General features: G+C 40.5%; 1 protein-coding gene across 1 annotated transcript in view; it reads right to left on the reverse strand.

The window, feature by feature from the left end:
- Positions 1–18,887, reverse strand: part of LOC122801241 (FERM, ARHGEF and pleckstrin domain-containing protein 2-like) — a 611,801-nt gene that overhangs the window by 366,907 nt on the left and 226,007 nt on the right. Inside the window, exon 8 of the mRNA XM_044070792.1 lies at positions 16,731–16,878. Within this exon, the coding sequence (XP_043926727.1) occupies positions 16,731–16,878 (148 nt within the window). The remainder of the gene's footprint in view (positions 1–16,730; positions 16,879–18,887) is intronic.

Here is an 18,887-nt window from a genome sequence, read left to right on the forward strand (position 1 = left end):
TGGACCCCTGTCTAGCAGGGCGACTGACGAGATCCCTGGGGTGAATTTCCTTTCTCCCATTCGATCAAGGTTCCTCTTGAAGAGGTCCAAAGAGGCACTGTGCTTGACATGTATGGACAATCTATTCCAGAGTCTGGGGAGTCTCTGGGTCAGGAACCTATCCCTCCAGCATGTTTTGTTTATTGTGATGACAAGGTTTAGATCCCTGGAGCATGTAGCTCTGAGGGATTGGGATTTCTTTAAGTGTAGCATGTCCAACAGCTCTGGGTTTGACATGGCCTTGTATGTTAAGCAGAGATCGCCTCTGAGTAGACTATATGCGACAGAGTATAGCTAGAGTTTAAGGTGGTCAGCGTAGGGCATCTGCTTTAGGCCTGTGATTCTTTTAGCGAGGTATTTCTGAGGCCTTTCCAGTTGTTGCAGATGTCTTGAGAGGTACATACCAAATGGGGCGTTGTATTCTATAATGGGTCTAATGAGGGAGGAGTACAGTGGGACAATGACCTCCTTTTTTCTGGATGAAAAGCCCTTCGTGATGAGGTGTGCCACATAGGATTTCCTGACTGTTGTGGCGATGTGGTTATCGAAGGTGAGACCACTGTCCACCTGTGGTTATCGAAGGTGAGACCACTGTCCACCTGTGTCCCTAAGTCTCATCACACTTTGTGTTTAGTGTACTGCCACCTATATGGTAATTCATGGATACATGTTTTTTCCCAAAGGGGATAACAATACATTTCTTGGCATTGAGCTTGAGCCCATGGCTCTGGCACCAAGCATCTGTTTCTGTAAGGCCCTTTTGTAGAGTATCCACATCATTTGGGGATTCAATAATGGCTCCCAGTTTGCAGTCATCTGCAAACTTTGTTAGCCAGAGTCCCTTAGTGTTGACCTGTACTTCAGAGAAGTAGATGCCAAACAAGCACAATGCTGTAAATATACATGAATGGGCTTGACAGGTTTTAATTCCAGTGGCATACTGTCTTATTCCTTTACTGTAATAACAGATCAGCCAGTAATTCAGTCCTACCCTAAAAGAAATGTCATGGGGGAGGCATTAGACAATACTGTTCTAAAGAGTTATCCAAAGCATTTGGAATGGGGAATGCAACAATTGTTTGGGGAGATCTAATGAAGAATTAGAAAACTGCTAGGAAGACATTGGGAATCTGAAGTCCTGAATGCGGGGAGGGGAAAGACATGTGGGGTGTGGAAATAGTCTCTGGTACTGTGAAACAGGTCTTCAGTTTCTGATGGGGACAAGGAAGGGAGCATCATCAGGAAGAGAAAACTCTGGAGAGTCCCTCCCTTCAGCAAAGAGACCTAATGTAGGGGAGTGCATCCCCTGGAACCGCGCCAGGGTAGATCGCCTTGAAGTCCATGCCTTAGGCTCATTTGTTCATAGACAATCAATAGGCTAACTACCAAAAAAGCTTTTAAAGCCTAGCCAAGCATTCCAAACTCCTTGGAAGTTCTGAAATTCTTGATAAGTGTTAAAGGATGTTAGGATATGACATCTGCAAACAGGGGCCTGGGAAATGAGCAATTAACAGGCTGCCTCTGTCAAATGGAGAGAAGTGCCAAACCAGGTGTGAATTTTCCTAGATGTAATTAATAGGGGGAGAGGAATTCAACCGAGGCAGAGCTTGAAGGCCAACTCACAAACGTCAGCACAGACTATCAAAGCTATCCATGCCTTCCTGTGAAAGGAAGCGGAAAGGCAACCACTCAGCCTTTCAACTTTATAAAGTTAGTTATTTGTGCCAAGAAAGCAGATACACTAGCAGGAAGTGTGCTGCTACCTATATGAGCTAAATACCTTAATGTATATTCAGACTTAAGGTCAACTAACGTAAAAAAAACTCACTGCGCTCGAATATCTCGGATCCGAAGGAAGCCTGCTGTTAACCTATCACTCCAGATCTGAGAAAACTGGATCCTGGGAAAGGATCTAGTTTCTCCAGTCCAAAAGCTAGCCTTCAGATCCTAGAATCTGTGATCCAAAGTTGCACTGACTCAACTGCTCAAATCCAACAGAAGGAACTAGATTCAAGTAATGCCCAACACTTATCTGTAGTCTCCTTCGCTTACAGCCCGAAGATGTTTTGGATCCAAGAGACGTCAGAGTCTGGCCTGTCAGATATGATACTAGGCACAGGAAAAAGAGAAGTTAAAGAGATGGGGTCCAAGGAGACATCAGGATGTGAATTTTTTTTTTTTTGTTTTTAAATAAAGATAGTGCTCTGTCTCAATAGCTCAGATCCGAAAGGGTTGCTATCTGAAAAGTGCTTTGACAATCCTAGGCTTGGGAACCAAAGGGAGTGAAGGTGTGCAAATAAGAGCCATACTAAAACATCTCCTGCAACTCACCAGATTGATAATGAAAACATTTAACCATGAAGCCTTCGGATCCACTGAGGTCTTGCAACCTAAGAGGCTATGCCCACAAGTAAATTGTAATCTGCTGGCTCCAAAGATTAGTCGCTAAGGAACCACTGAATCCTAGGCTTGGGATCAGACAATAAGAGCTGAAAGGATACTGTAACCCATCAGAACCAAAGAATCTGGATCCGAAGAAGTTTTAAATGTTATTTTGAGCTCAGACCCACCCTGCCGGATCCCAGAAGACCTTTGGATCCGGAGGTCATCCAAGGATGTTCAGATCCAAGGGTAGGATCCGAAGTCCTGTATGTTGGTTCCATAATTTAGTCCTTTGTAAAGGGTGTGTGAGCCCCTAAAACTGCTGCCATCAAGAAAACTGACAAGAACGAGAGGCTTACAACAAACCAAAAATTTCTTAAATATGAAAACTGTAGTCATTCTGTGGCTTCAATACTGTAGGGAAGCCAGAACACGCAAGCAAAACAAGGACAAACACCCAAGAAGGCAGAGTCAGAAAAACTAAAGAACAAGATTCAGTAAAACTGCAAGATTGTATGTTGTGACCAAGCAGAAAACACCAACTCCTACAGTCTCCAATGATCGGAAGCCTCTGTCATACCTCCTGTGTACAGCAATAAAATTCAAACTGCAAAAGTTGAAAAACTCAGAAGTATCATATCTGTGATTTTAAACTTTCCTTGATGAACAAAACTGTCAGAAACCCACAACTCTGAGAACGGACAAAAAATTGTAGCAAAGGCTAGACATTCTGTGAAATTTGCAGAGAGAGGAGCTGCTGCTCATAATGGTTTGGTGCACATGGTGAGTGGTGCTCCTGTCAGCTACAACAAAAAAAAGAGGAGACCCTAAACAGGAAACAGGCAAACCTGCTACACACCTCTATAAACGTGCATACAAAACCAGAAAAATACTGTTACAATTACTTATCCAAGACATCGCAGGGCAGTTTGAAAACAATGTCTCTGATAACAATAGTCACTACCATCAGTGGAATTGAAATAGTAAGCAGTTTCTAAGGAAAAAAGTCCCAAAACTCAAAAGTATGAAGTGGGATGCAGGAAAGCCTAAAGCAAACAGGAAAAGAGAAAAATTTTACTAGCACTAAAAAAGAAAAGCCTAGAGGGAGGAAGGGACCCATCTCTCAAACACTACTTAATCTAAAAAGAAGATAAAAGAAAAATAAAGACCTTACAGCTCAAAACTATAGAAGCGTTTGTCTTAACCTGGTGGCAAACGAGATCTGTGTAGTTAGAGGTAGTGTGTTGCATTATGGCAAGAGGGAGGAGCTCAAGATTAGTATCTGAAGTCTGAAAAATGCAGCAGAGTTGGATCCAAGGATTGGATCTGTAACTCATCAGTGAGGAAGAAAGAGATAATCATATTTAACTGCTTCCATCTGTTTGCTCCTTGTCTTAAAAACAGTTAATTAAAAAACTAATAACTTTGCAAATGCAAGATTGATCTACCACTTCCACACTTTTTTAATCCTGTTTTAAAAAAGTATGTGTAAAACATCCCATCTATAGCTTAAACTAAGGACACTGCTCAAGACTTCCACCTTTACAAAAATGAGTAATGACTTTTTATATGATCAATAAACTTTTAACATCCCACCCAGGAGTACAGCATTACATTAACTTTATAAAAGGCAATCCTACGATTAGCAAACTATTCAGTCTACCAAAGGGACTGAAGGCATTGGAAAATCCGCCGTTTAGACAGACTGCTGCTACTGGGGGGTGTAAAATGGAGGCTATGGCAATATACACAGATAAATTACAAAAAGTAGTTGAAGCAGGGGAAACGTACATTAAAGACTCTTCCTTTTCTTAAACGTATCAAAATGATAGAAGCAAAAGCTGAAGATTTATTAGTAACTATGGATGTCAATTCTTTTGTACACTGAGATACCCAACAACATATGGGTAGATTGTTAGAATGGAGCTTGCTGAATCTAAGTATTATACTAATGAAGAGAGTCTTATTTTGGAAATTTTGTATATATAATCTTATAGACCTGCTTAATGAGTCTGCCACAACATTTTGAGCAGATGAAAGAAACACCATGAAGAGTGACCTTGTACTGAACGGCTAGCTCCCATGCCTTCATTGCCAGCCTGCATAGAAGGTAAGATTTGGTACCCCCCCACCCCCGTTTATGTACCACAGGACAATGGTGTTGTCTATAAGGATTTTCAGAGGACCTGGGTGGAAAATTTGCAAAGCTATAAGCAGAGTCTTCAATTCCCTGATGCTGATGTGCTCTCGCCCCCAAGATGGAGACCACAGATCCTGAACTTTTCTGGATGCAAAGGTTGCACCCCCCCCCCCCCAGCCCATATCTTAAGCATCTGTGAAGAGTTGTTGAGAAGGCTGGGGCAGAAGAGGAAGACCTGGATTCAAAGAAAACTGCTGAATCCACCAAAGGAGCTCTGATTTCAGACATGAAAGAAAAGGAATCGTGGTACCTAGTGGATGAGCATGCTGAGACCAAGTAGTCTTTAGAAACCACTGAAACTTGCTCATGTGGAGTTTTGCAAAGGGTAGCATGGGAATTGTGGCAGCTATGAAACTTAGGAGTCTCAGGAACACACTGGCTGAGACTGCTGGAAGAGTTGGGAGAGTGTCTAAGAAGTGAATGAGAAATTCAGCCTCGTCTGTTGGTAGCAAGACCATCAAATCTGTCCTGAACCTGCACCCTAAGAAAATGGGATCCTGAGATGGAGTCAAACTGGATTTTTTGAAACTGATGGTGAAGCATAGGTTTTGAATGAGATGAATGCCCTTCTCCAGGTTTAGAGATGAGACTGGAGTCGTTTGCAAGGAAAAAGTCATCCAAGTTGGGATAAACCTGAATACCCTAGACCCTCAGAAAGGCAATGGCCAGAGCTAGGCACTTTGTGAACACCCCTGGGGCAGTGAAAAGACCAAAAGGCAAGGCAGAAAATTGAAAGTGCAAAGAATCCACCAAGAAATGATCTGACCTCCGAGCATACCACTGGGTCTTCACCGACCTCAAGGGATACATCTGAGGCAGAAGGCTTCAGCTTACTCACCTTCCTCATCAAAGTTGGCTTGCCCAAAGGATCCTCGGCACCCTCCATAACATCTTTAGCCAGACGTTTGAGCCTTTGATTCTCAAGATACAGATTCACAGCCAAAAGACGACAACACAACGTTATGGCACAAAGGCCTGACAGATAGAACAGGATAGGTGGTCGTGACTATGCCCTAAACAGAAAAGACACAGCTTGTGGCTATCTTTATGTGGAATCTGCCTTCCACACCTACACTTGCCCTTCCAGGATGACATGCACAAAACAAAAGGCAGTAACAAGAAATAAAATCCCCAAAGGGGCACTTATCTGAGCTGGTAGCGGCATACCAACAAAATCCAACTGCGGACTGAATGTAGCAATCAACCTTCGAATGGTGGCAGAAATGTTCTGAGCATGGTATGTGTGGAAGTCCTTCTATGGCTTGGCTGAAGTTGTCAAAGCAGACGTGCAATGTCCCACATACTGGCAGTAGCTTGAAGCTTTTGTATACTGCCTGGATGTTGGGTCGTAGGGCAGAATACAACACTATATTTAAAGAAAACTGCAACATAGAAAAGGACGTACAATGTTCTACAACAGTCAGTAATAAAACTCCCCTACCTCATATTTACAATATATCTGGCTGCATACTACACACAATTGCTTTACAATATAAATGCAATTACGTTTTTATACAATTAGCAAAACTTTTTTTGCTTACAGTTATTTTGTTCCCCCCTTAATTTCCTAAAAATTAATGTCAAAGTACGGTTATGATTTAGGGTCCAATCATCAGATTAATACAGTTTAAACTTCCAGTCTTCCAAACAGTTCTGGCAGAATAACATGGCAAAGTAACAGTCTCTAAACTACATCTAATGGGATTAATATTTTACATTTCTTCCAGTAATTTCACGTTGTTGCTGGTCTTCCTGATCGTAACATCCGAACACTTCTCTAGTTCAAGTTTAACATATTTCTAATCAGCTCAGATTTTTTTTTCTGTTCAACTATTTTCCTCTAGAATAATAGAAAATATTTCATTGGTAAAAGTCTCTGCATGGGTAAAAAGAATGAGAAACAGACTCCTACAAACTGCACTCTGTTAGATAAACTTTTTCTTCCCTCTTAAGCTTGTTCTGCATCCAAAAAGGTATTTAATCCCCCAAGAAAAAATATATTCTGTAGGCTGCTGTATATAACAACCTGAATTTCTCATTTTCCATTTTAAATTTCCACGCTGCTGAGAAAACATGCTTCTCTTGTGCCTGGTGTACAATTTTCAAACACTTGTGTCCTAAGTTTGTAATCCTTTTCCTTTTTACTATAGTTTTGCTAGGAGCAGCTCTTTCTGATGGCATGATTACATCTTTACTAATATGTCCTCACTGCTTTCTCATGGCCAGACATAGCACACACACCTCCTCTCAGTTAAACCATGCAGTGGGTAACACCACTTAAGTTGCTTATTCATAATTTCATAAAGTTAATGCAATCTATTCTTTCCAGTTTCTCTGGTACAGCCAAAAATCTACAGTCTTTTCTTTGTCCTGCCTTCTAATTACTATTTTTGAAACACTTATTGAGAAGCCACAATTGCAGCCAGTCTTTACACATCAAAGTCTTAAGAATTCTGCAGTTTTATCAGCTTACCTCAACAGCTATTTAATGCTTCCTCTATTGTTTCCAGCCTTTTGTCATTTAATAGCATGTATTCCTCCAGTGTCAAACACCTCTGAGTGAATGTTTTTATTTACCTTACTGGAAGGCAACTCCTGTACTAAAGTTGAAACTTAAATTGCTTTTTGCTGAACAGTAGCAAAGCTCTTTCCCGACAAAGCTTTTTCTTTTATTTTCTCTTTCACTAGGAATTTTTCTTTGTAGGCATCCAGATAGTGCAATTACTACTAAATAACTGACTTTTGCTTTAACTTCAGTTTTCTCACAGAACTCTGATTTTGGAACTCTCTCAAAGACCTTGAAAACTTGGTGAGTGGAAATACTAGATATTATTCCTTATGAACTGCAGCAATTTACAAACAAGTTAAAGGGGAATCCTATTGTTTTATCAATGGCCAGATGAGTGATGCTCAAAATATCACCACTGAGATCCTTGGTATCTTTGTAAGGTTCCCTTTTAAAAATACTGGATTTGCAATGCAGAGTCCCAAAATAATGGGAAAAACTGAATATTTATCACTTTTCTCTATTAATCATGTTTTTAAAGACTGGCGAGCCTTTACACCTCAGACTTGTACCAACTCCAAAATAACCATACCTTGGAGAAAGGGGAATAAGGGTAACGTTGCCTCACAGCAAGAGGTTCCCCTGGTTCGATTTTCTACTGGGGTGCCTTCTGTGAAGAGTCCACATGCTCTCCCTGTGTTTGCATGGGTTTCCTCCGGGTGCTTCATTTTCCTCCTACATTCCAAAGATTTGCATTAGGTGGACTGGACACACAAAGTACAGTTGTGTACACTTACCATAAATGTAGATGTTAGAGTTTATTCACTGTTGCAGTCATTACATTTGGGTAATTTGCTGGCAGGTTGCCCTCAGTCGGCCTGATTAACAAAGTCTTGGGTCCTGCGTCAGTTACTGTCCCTTCTTCCATGACGTCAGGTCGTCAGGGGTATAAAACACGCAGCCGATGCCATTACATCAGTTTTTCTTGCCCCAGATGTCAGGTGCCCCCTAAATGGGGAGCAAATAAATTAACAAAACATATACCCCCCCAATCCCAAAAGCAAATACACCAAAACAGCTTATAAGCATAGTGAAAGAAAGAATAGGTATAGTCAGCAAAAAATAGGGGGCTGGAGAGAGGGTAACCAGGACTGCAACAGTGAATACTCGAACATCTACATTTATGGTAAGTGTACACAACTGTACTATGTTCGTGTTTCACTGTTGCAGTAATGACATTTGGGTAGATTCCCAAAGCTATGGTAGTGTGGAGGAAATTACACAGCATTAGGACCAGCTATAAGGCCCTGCAGGACAGCAGTGGCAAAGTCAGCTCTGGATTTAAAGAAAGGTAAATGGTAATGTTTGGTGAATGCATGAACGGAGCTCCAGGTGGCAGCTTCTAGAATGTCTCCGGTAGGAACACCTCTGAGAAAGGCTACAGAAGTAGATGCAGCCCTAGTGGAATGAGATCTGATCCCCTGGGGAATAGTTTTACCATGGTGCATATAACAGAAAATACAATGGCTTATCCATTTGGAAATAGTCTTAGAAATAGCCTTTCCCTCTGCCCCTGCAGCAAATGCCACCAGTAGTTGTTCAGATTTTCTTTGAGATTTTGTTCTGTTTAAGTAAAATCTAAGTTGTCTGTGTACATCCAATGAATGTAGAATCAGCTCCCCCTTGTTCTGAGGATTGGGAAAGAAAGTTGGCAAATGACTGATTAAGAGCCACACTGGATACCACTTTAGGCATGAAGGATGGATTGGTCCTGAGAGACACCCTGTCAGCATGAAAAATGAAAAGGCTCCACTGCCATAAGACCCTGCAATTCGGAAATCCTTCTAGCTGAAGTGACTGCTAAAAGGAAAGCTGTTTTCCATGAGAGAAATTTTAAGTCTGCAGTAGCAGCTGGCTCGAAAGGAGGGAGGAGAGTGAGTTTTTCCAATACAAAATTGAGGTCCTAGGCAGGTGTAGGAGCTCTCCTGGGTAGTCTTAAGTTTTTGGCCCCTCTGAGATGCTGCTTTAGTAGAGGACAGAAGATGGGGAGGTTGTGTGTTGTAATGAGCTGAAATGGCGGAGGCATGGATTTTTATGGAAGAAAATGACCTGCCCTTGTGAAGCATCTCAGTTAAGTATTGCAAAACCTGAGGAATATTGGGCACTGCTGTGCTTATCCCCTTGAGATTGATTCCAGGCACAGAATCCATTTTTCAGCATAAGATTTTCTAGTATTAGGCCTTCTTGCCTCCAAAATGACATCCATCACAGATCAGCTGAGGGATGCGAAGGGTGAATTTATGTGATTAGCCACGCTGCAAGATTCAAAGTTTGGAGCAGAGTGTGCAGAATTTGGTTGTTCTGCTGAGACAGTAAGGTGTCTGAGGCAGGTGCCACGGTGGAAGGTGCGACACACTGTGTAGGAGTGGGTAACCAGTGTTGGCGAGGCTAGTCTGGAGCAATCAAAATCATTTTTGGTTTGCCCTGTTTGACTTAGTAGAACTTTGGAGAGCAGAGGCAGACGGGGAAAGACAGACAATAGGTTTTCCAGCTGAATGACAGACCATCCACTTTCCAGGCTTTTCTGTGATGAGTTCTTGTGCAGAATTTGTCCAACTGATAGTTCTGGGGTGAGGCAAAAAGATCCATGTCTGGACTCCCCCATTTGCATGTCAACATGTTGAAAATCCGTGGTTCCAGTTTCCATTCGTGTGGGTCCATGAGATTTCTGCTTAGTTAGTCTGCCAGAGTATTCAACTTTCCTGGCAGGAACTGAGCTTGTAGTTGTATATGATAGGTCAAGGCCATGGTCCACAATGCCATGGCTATTCTGCAAAGGGTGTAGGAGTGTGTACCCCCCTGCTTGTTTATGTACCACATAACTGTGTTGTCGGTCTATCATTAAATTGTCCTGGATGAAGGCAGTCCCTGAAGGCTGTCAGTGCATTCTGTACAGCTAGCATTTCTTTCTGATTGATATGAAGGTGCACTTGATTTGGGCTCAATTTGCCCTGAATGCACTTCCCTGCCCCCCCACAAAGCAGTCTGATGCATCTGTAGTTAAGGTTTGGGCGGTAGGGGGTGGAGTGAATGGCAGTCCCTTGTTTTGGCGGCAGGCCTCTGCCCACCATAGGAACTCTAGTTGCAGGCAAGGTATGATAGGAATCATTGTTTCCAGGCTGTGACAATGTTGACTCCATAAACTTTTTAAGTACCACTGAAGTTTCCTCATATGCAGTCTTGCATATAGAATTAGAAGAATGCAGGAGGCCATGAACCCCAAGGCTTGCAGAATTTGTCTTGCAGATAGCAGGGTTTTTATGGCCACCTGCTTGAAGTAAGTTACCAAATGAACTTGCTTTTCTGGCGTAAGGTAAGCCATCTGTGCAGTTGTATTCAAGCTTGCACCCAGGAATGTAATTTTTTGAGAGGGTACCAGTTGTGATTTCTTTTCATTTATAGTGTACCCTAAACAAGTTAGAACCCTTTTTACAAACGCCAGATGTTTTAAAAGAATGTCCCTGTTTTCTGCCTGAATTAGACAATCGTCCAGGTATGGATATATTTGAATATTTATTTGCCTGCAAAATGCAATTACTGGAGCCAGGCACTTTGTGAAGACCCTGGGCGCAGTAGATAAGCCAAAGGGCAGTGCAGAGAACTGGTAAAGCAAGTAGCCTGCTTTGAAGTGGAGGTCTCTTCTGCAAGATTCCCTGATTGGGATATGCAGGTAAGCCTCTTAAGTCTAGAGTTACCAACCAGGCATCTTTGCCTAGCATAGGAAGTAACTGTTGTAGAGTCAGCATCTTGAATTTTGGAATGTCCAGAAGTGTGTTTAGAGTAGATAAGTTCAGAATTGGACGCCATGATTTGTCTTTTCTGGGTACCAGGAAGAGTCCTGAATAGAAACCTTGTCCCTTTTCCTCTTCTGGTACTGGTTGAATAGCCTCCATTTTCATGAGGGACAGTACCTGTTTCTGGGCCTCTGCCCACTGATTTGGGGGCAGAACTGGTCATCCTTTTGGGATTGGTAATGTGTGGAAATGAAATCTGTATCCCTGGGATACATTTAAAACCCATTTGTCCTGGGTTATAAGTTGCCAGTTTCTTGCATGACGTGCCAGTTTTCCCCCCAAAGGGGCGGCTAAAAGTTAAGTGCTTGGTAAGTGTAAAGGGAAGTCATTGAGACTGCTTTACCATAGGGAGGTGTCTTGTTGTTTCCAGATTTGGAGGAGGAGGAGGCACCCCATTGTTTTGTTCTAAAAGTCCTTTGTGACTGAAACCTGGAGCATTTGGAATGTCTGGGTCTGACTTGAGTGGCTCTCTAAGGAACTGGAAAGGACCATTTCTTAGTAGGCCAGTGCCTACTAAATCATGGAGGTTGCACTTTAAGAAATCTTTCACAGTTTGCATAGATTTAGCTTCATCTTCCATCTTTTTTTAAAACTTCTTCAGCCTTAGAACCAAAGAGACGGTCCTATTGTAAAGGAGCATCCAACAATTTTGCTTTAACATGATCAGGCAGAGTTTGCTCTGAGCCAAGCATGCCTTCTTAGTACAGACCCAGTTACAGCAGCCCTGCAAGAAGCTTCCAAAGAATCAAGACCACCTTGTAAACTATGTTTTCCAACTTGTTCAGCTGAATGCAATAGATCCTGTAAATCTTGATTTTCCACAGTCATAAATTAACATTTTCTGTTTAAGCAGTTCCATGATATGCTGTTGATATTTAAGCATATGAAATGGACAGCTTAAAGCCCTGATTGCCAAGGTTTCAGAAGTGTAAACCTTCTTACCCCCATCTATCCAGCACCCTGGAATCTCTTATCAGAAGGGGTAGAGATTTTTAGCAGTAGAAACCGTAACACCCTTGGGACCCTGAGAAATGGTTTCAGGACCTGCAATAGGATTTTTGAAAAGGAATTTGTGGGAGTCAGGAACCCTGTAGTATCTATCTGGCTTACAAGGAGCCAGAGGCAGAGAATCAGGAGCCATACTAGATTCTGAAAAAACATCAACAATGTCTAGAACAGGAGGTATAGCCAAAGGCCTATGCTGAGGAAGAAGAAAATAATCCCCAAGTCTCTTTTTAGATTCAGAGAAATCCTGACTACCAGTGGAAATGTTCCCTTAAGGTATGTAAAGTTTCTCCAAAAGAAAAATCCTCAGGGGGAGAAGGAATGGAATCTTCTCCATCAGAGTCCTCATAAGTAGGTATAGACAAATCCTGTTCATGAGAAGAGTATGAAGAAATAGAATCCCGTTCAGAAGATTCATAATCAATGTCTTGCCTTGGCCTCTTAGAAGGGGGGGCTAGCTACCCCTGATCAGAGTAATTAAATCTTCAGCCATTTTGATCATTTGTTTTTTAGGCACAGGGGCCTGCACATGTGGCCCAGGCATTTGTTTTTTAGACATAGATTTAATTTTGGCCTTAGTTTTGAAGATGGCATTGGTCTAATATACAAATTTGTAGGCCCGAAAACTCCCTCAGAAGCCAGTGCCTGCACAGAGGCTCCAGACCCATCTAAGGTAGAGACATCAGCGGGTTCCATAACTGAAGCATCTCGCGGCATACCGTACTCCAAATGGGTCTCAGTAGAGGCCTGCGTATCAGAAGTAGTAGGTATCAGGGGATATACAAGTGCCTCACGGAGTACCGGCGAGCTGGCGACTGGCTTAGGAGAAGCATAGTAGTCAGTTTTGGATGATGGCCTGTCTTTTTCTTTACGTTTTTTAGGTATTCCGGTAGTCGGATTGCTAACTGATGACATTTCTGGATAATTAAAGCGTGAGCCAAAATATTTAGAAACAAAAATGTACCGACGTTTAATAGGGCGTTGATTAAATTTAGCACAAAACCGACAGCAAAGTACATTGTGGCCAGGGCCTAGGCAAGGAATACAGTACAAATGAAAATCCTTATGAGGTATTTGCTTCCCACAAGTAATGCAATTAACTTTTACTGACATCGGTAAGGAGCAAGAAAGTTTCACCAACGGAGTACTTAGCTTTTTAGTTGAAGACTTCGGTTCTGAAACTCGAAAACGAAAATTTCAGGAGTCGGCCGACAGGCACTCGCAAACTGCTACTGCTTCGGGCACCGCGCGGCAAGAAAGACTGATGTAATGGTGTTGGCTGCATGTTTTATACCCCTGACGACCTGACATCATAGAAAGGACAGCAACAGACGCAGGACCCAAGACTATGTTAATCAGGCCAACTGAGGGCAACTTGCCAGCAGATTACCCAAATGTAATGACTGCAACAGTAAAACACGAAGAACATCTGGCCACAGAATGACAGTGTAAACGTTGGCTCTAGATTGTCACAGTTGAAATGACACTCCGACCCCATGTGCAAAAATGGGAAAAAGGGGCTGTGGATGGATGGACTAAGACAGACGTATGAAATATCTGTGCACGTGCATCATCTATCACATTATAGTAATGCACATTAAAGATGGAATGACAAATGGACTTTCAAGATAGTACTTATTTTTATGCAAGGATTTTTCAATATAGCTTGCTTCAACCTTGAACATACTGCAGATAAAATGATTAACTGCTTAATGTGTTTCTTGAAATTCTTGCTGTTGGTCTCAAAGACATAAGGACTCAAGGCTGTTTCACATGATCAAATATTTCCTACAAAAAAATGGATGTTAAGCAAGTATTAATGTGTGTGTTAATTTTCTTTTAAAATGTTTCTATTAGATGTTTTAATCATAGTTTTATTCATATTCATACACAAACAAATGGGTATACTGAAAGTAAATGAGGCACACTAACGTTAACGTCAAGATAAAGAGGTACCTCAATGTGCATGCTTCGAGAGAGAATCTCAGCATGCAAGTAATCTCTATATCTCCCTATCTATATCTCCCTATCTATATCTCCCTATCTATATCTCCCTATCTATATCTCCCTATCTATATCTCCCTATCTATATCTCCCTATATCTATATCTCCCTATATCTATATCTCCCTATATCTATATCTCCCTATATCTATATCTCCCTATATCTATATCTCCCTATATCTATATCTCCCTATATCTATATCTCCCTATATCTATATCTCCCTATATCTATATCTCTATATATCTATATCTCTATATCTATATCTCTATATATCTATATCTCTATATATCTATATCTATATATATCTATATCTATATCTATTTTTTTTTTTTTGCAAAGGGGGTCCACTTCCAGCTACTTAGTCATCCTCCAGGATCACGCAATAACAGGGTACGGGCATATTTCCCAACTAAGATGCAACGATCTTGCCCTCAACTGTTGTTGACCAAAATGTCATCGAAACCAGTTGTCGACCATTCCCACTCTTGACCAAAGTCATGGATTCTTTACTTCAGTATTACAACATCTCTGGAAAAAGCAGGGGTATGGGTGACATTAGGAGGTTAAGTTTAAGAATCACTCATTCTTGACCAAATGTGATGGGATACTGGGAGGGGTCTGTTTTTGTCTGAATGAAGCCAAGTGATTTCGGAAGGGATAATCTTTTTATATTAACTAAATGCACTTTACCAGCTGCATGAAGATGGTTTTTGGAGCTCAGAATGTGAGAGACTGGATCCAGGGTATGGTGCCGAACTGCATTCCCTTAGATACAGGGAGTCTGACAAATACAGGGAAGTGCAGGGTGTGTAGACTTGGTTGTAATACAGATGTGAAGTCTGGGTGTTTTTGCTTGATGCTTAGGACCTGGCTAGTGTTTTTCTGCCAATTGTTTTTGAAGTGGTATGTACAACTGCAAAATTTCCTTGTGGCTTTTTTTTCCAGTAACCAGGTAACGTCAGTGCAACAGATTGCTGCTGACCAAACAGCTGAATGCATATTCGAGTTGACTATGGTGCAAGAAAGATTCCTTTTTAATTACGAGTTACTGGTTTCATGAAGGTGGGTGCAACAGTACGGCTACTATGTTAATTAACAGCTATAGTGGAGCATCCTTATGAGAATATTTTAGACTTGTCTGCTTATTACAGCAATTGGCAAACACCTGCTAGGAATACCAAATTTGTAAATTTTTATATCGGACAAGGTGCTGCCTTGGGGAGTGCACATGGGTAGGATCTTTGAACAGGGATTGCAATAATTATGAGTCTACAGGTGTGACTGCTTGAGGTAGTGCTCTATGGTACATTAAGAGTTTACAATACAACTGTTCCTCTGTCTGCTAGCGTACGTTTAGTAGGAGTCATTTTAAATGCCTTTTTTAAAGACTTTATTGATTATATGATGGACATGTACTTAAGTGTTGCCAAGTATTTAGAGAAGTTGTTTAAAGGCACATGAAAGTAATTTAAATGGTGATAATATTAAGGGAGTTTAACTATGGAGAGTTAAACTGGGTAAGTGCAGAACACTGACAGGATTACATTTTACAGTGGATGCAGCTATGCACTACACTACTAGATCACATATTTGTTTTAAAGAGTACACTTTTTAAAGTACTGGAAGTATGTGAGCATATTTTTTAGACTAAAAATATGAGGGATAGAGTCACTGAAAGCTAATGACTGACCTTAGAGAAGATGATGTATGCAAGGTTGGACTGGATTTGAAAGTTGGGGATTGTTACAACAGTACTATGCATGTAGCAAAGTTAGTAGCAGACAAGAATTAAAATTAAGCAGGCTTACAAGTATCTAGGATTTCTACATATGATTAAAGGTTAGTGTGTGGACAAATGGAAAGCCCAGCAATTAAGCTTGTCTGTGGACAGCAAGTCAAATACTGGACTGCTTGTTAGATGGGGTAAAGAATAAACGTTAATAATGAAGATGATGAATAACAAAAGACGATTCTGCAAACAGTTTTTACACATGTTAACTCCTTGTCTACTGGCGGGACATAAAGACGCAACATTCCTGACTGCTAAAGGCTGAACAATTAGAAGAAAATGAAATGTGAGAAAACCTTTAACTGAAAGCAGTTTTTTTTCCCTTTTTGCTCAGCTGAAGTCCTTTTCTCATTTAATGCCTTTCAAACACCAAGCTTTAATGAGAAAAGGTAGTCCACACAACTAGCGCTGCAAGCATGATTAACATCATGCAGCAATCGGCACAGTCAGCATCAAGTTGCTCAATGTTACACTGCTGACATGACATTTACTTTTATGGGTGTAAGGGCTTTCTACATCACTATGCACCCATTAGTTATTTTTATTTTGAAATAGTTTCATGTTCCAAGAATATGTCTTACAATATTGTTGCCTGGACTGTACTGATTGGTTGCAAGACTGAGTTTCTTATGATCATTTTTGGACAAGTTAATGGTTTGAAAAAACAGCATGGGGCAGGTAGACAAATGAGGACATTATGTATGTATGAAGTACAATTAAAAGGGCAGATTAGGAAGGTTTAATGTCCTCTGTCACCAAACAAAATGCAGCAGTCAACTGGAAAGTGACCCCATTATAGGGCACATTAATATCTTGTTCCTTTTTTCGGATGAAGGCCACAATCAGAAGATGAATTTTGGAAAAGTTATGAGAAAGGAAGCTCTTGTTTTTCAAGACCTTTTAGATATACAGGCTAGAGTTACTTTACAGTTTTAAAATTTTGAAATCCCACCTGAAACACCAGCACACCCATGTTTGCAACAGCCAGATTGATTTTTGTGCCCTCTCTGTCAAAAGCAGGATGAAATCGGATTCCATACATGTCCAGTTTCCGTGCAATTTCAAGTACCTGGAAATCAGACTCTGCTGGAGTCTGGCCGCTGCAGAAAAAGAAAAGATTAAATATAATTGATCAGTATGACTAGTCAATACAAAATTACTTTAATACAAGTTTTAAAAATTCCAAAAAAAAAACAAAAATATTGAAATTTACTCTCTTAAAACTGATGTCAGATTTAATTTTAACTACAGTAAATTACAATATAAATGGTGAAATATGTACCACAGCTTCTCATTGAATTATACAAAGGAAAGTGATCCTAATGGATGTGTCATTGTTGTGTACATCTTAGCCAATCAGTATTAGACAATCTTGGAAGATCTACATTCAGGAATGTCCAAAACCTACAGCATAATACACTGATTGCACAGCAGTACTTCAATGTTCTCTAATGCTTTAAGTCTGTCCTATGTAATCAGCAAGCACATTCCACCAAAAAAAGAAATTGACTTTAGACCTATGTCACTGAGTACATACTCACCTTAACAGCAGATGAAGGTGAAAAGACCTCAATCTGTGGGGGAATGGAGAGTGTGTGTTCCAGAGCTATTAAGTTGGGTACTTCTGCAGATATATTTAAGAAAATAACTCTTACAAGCATTAATTACTTTTCTTAATGGGTACTTGGCTAGGATGCGTCCTAAACAGTAATCACAAAGTGCAAGGAGATGAAAGTCTCCACATACAAAAGCTCAGAGAGCAGCAATGTTTTCCAAAATAATGTCCAACACTCAGCAGTCGAGGCTGTGTTTGGAGAAGACCAGGTGACAGCACAAGTGTCAAGCAATAGGGGCATTTTCTTAAGCAAACAATGGAAGTAGTCACTCATCTAGAGGAGGGAGATTTGACCCCAGTATTTCCCAGCAGGCAGTTAATGTGGTGGCAAGAGACAATGGACTTCAGCAGTACAACTAGAAAGTGCCTGCAATTCAACAACAATCCTTTTCATGATGTAAGATCTTTCAAATATCCTGTACAAGTTTCTGGTAATACCTGCACTACTGGTACACAACAAGGTAAACAGGGTCCATTTCTCCACATTTCTGCTAGGGCAAAAAAAAAAAAAAAAAATTAGAGTGATTCAGTTACAATTTCTAAACCACAGTCAGAAAGAAATTGTGGTTTGCTCTAAGGCATCACATATTGAAGAAAAATAAGATGTGGTTCACTATCTTAACTTTCCCCTAACCATAACTTGCATCTTAAATTATAAAGGAAGAAAAAAAAAAAAAAAAACTTCCCATAACACCATTATTCAGACAAATCTGAGCTGAATGTGGTCAGGTTTTGGACAGCGCATCAAAATTTTTTTTTTTCTGAGGTACTGTGTCAATGTATTGCATGAGTGACAGGACTGGCCAAAAGGTTTGTTACAGTTTTGCGTGCCGAACAAGTACTTGGACAAGTCATTATACAATTATTTACACATACATATATATATATATATATATATATATATATATATATATATATATATATATATATATATACACATACATATATATATATACACACACACACACACACACACACACATATACATACATGGGTCTAATATCGAAATCCCACATGATTGAAGACAAGAACATAGAAACGAAAACAGCGAATCTTCAGTTCAATGACTCTTCATAACAGAGAATTTACCCAGGGAAAGTAACCGGATGGCCAATATATGGTAGTTTGCCCTTTTCCCACTATAGTACAATTTCAGAGTTGGTATAATTAGTTACTGGGGGTGTGGGGGCACAGTCCCCCATTTCTGTGGGTTTGAATTGATTTCCTGTGGCTTATTGTGCATGTTGATTGACCAGTTGCTTTCCCTGTATAAATTCCTCAGTGCTAAGATGAGCTGAACTGAAGAGTCGCTGTTTTCGACTATGTTCTCGTCTTCGATCATGTGGGATTTCAATATCAGGTAGACATATATATATATATATATATATATATATACATATATACATACATACATATTATATAAATGTGTGTATAGAGGTGTGTGCATATAACATACAAATACATATATCTTTCTCTGTGTGGATATACACATAC

Source organism: Protopterus annectens, chromosome 4.part1, assembly GCF_019279795.1.
Source record: "Protopterus annectens isolate FY-2018-M chromosome 4.part1, PAN1.0, whole genome shotgun sequence".
NCBI lineage: Eukaryota > Metazoa > Chordata > Ceratodontiformes > Protopteridae > Protopterus > Protopterus annectens.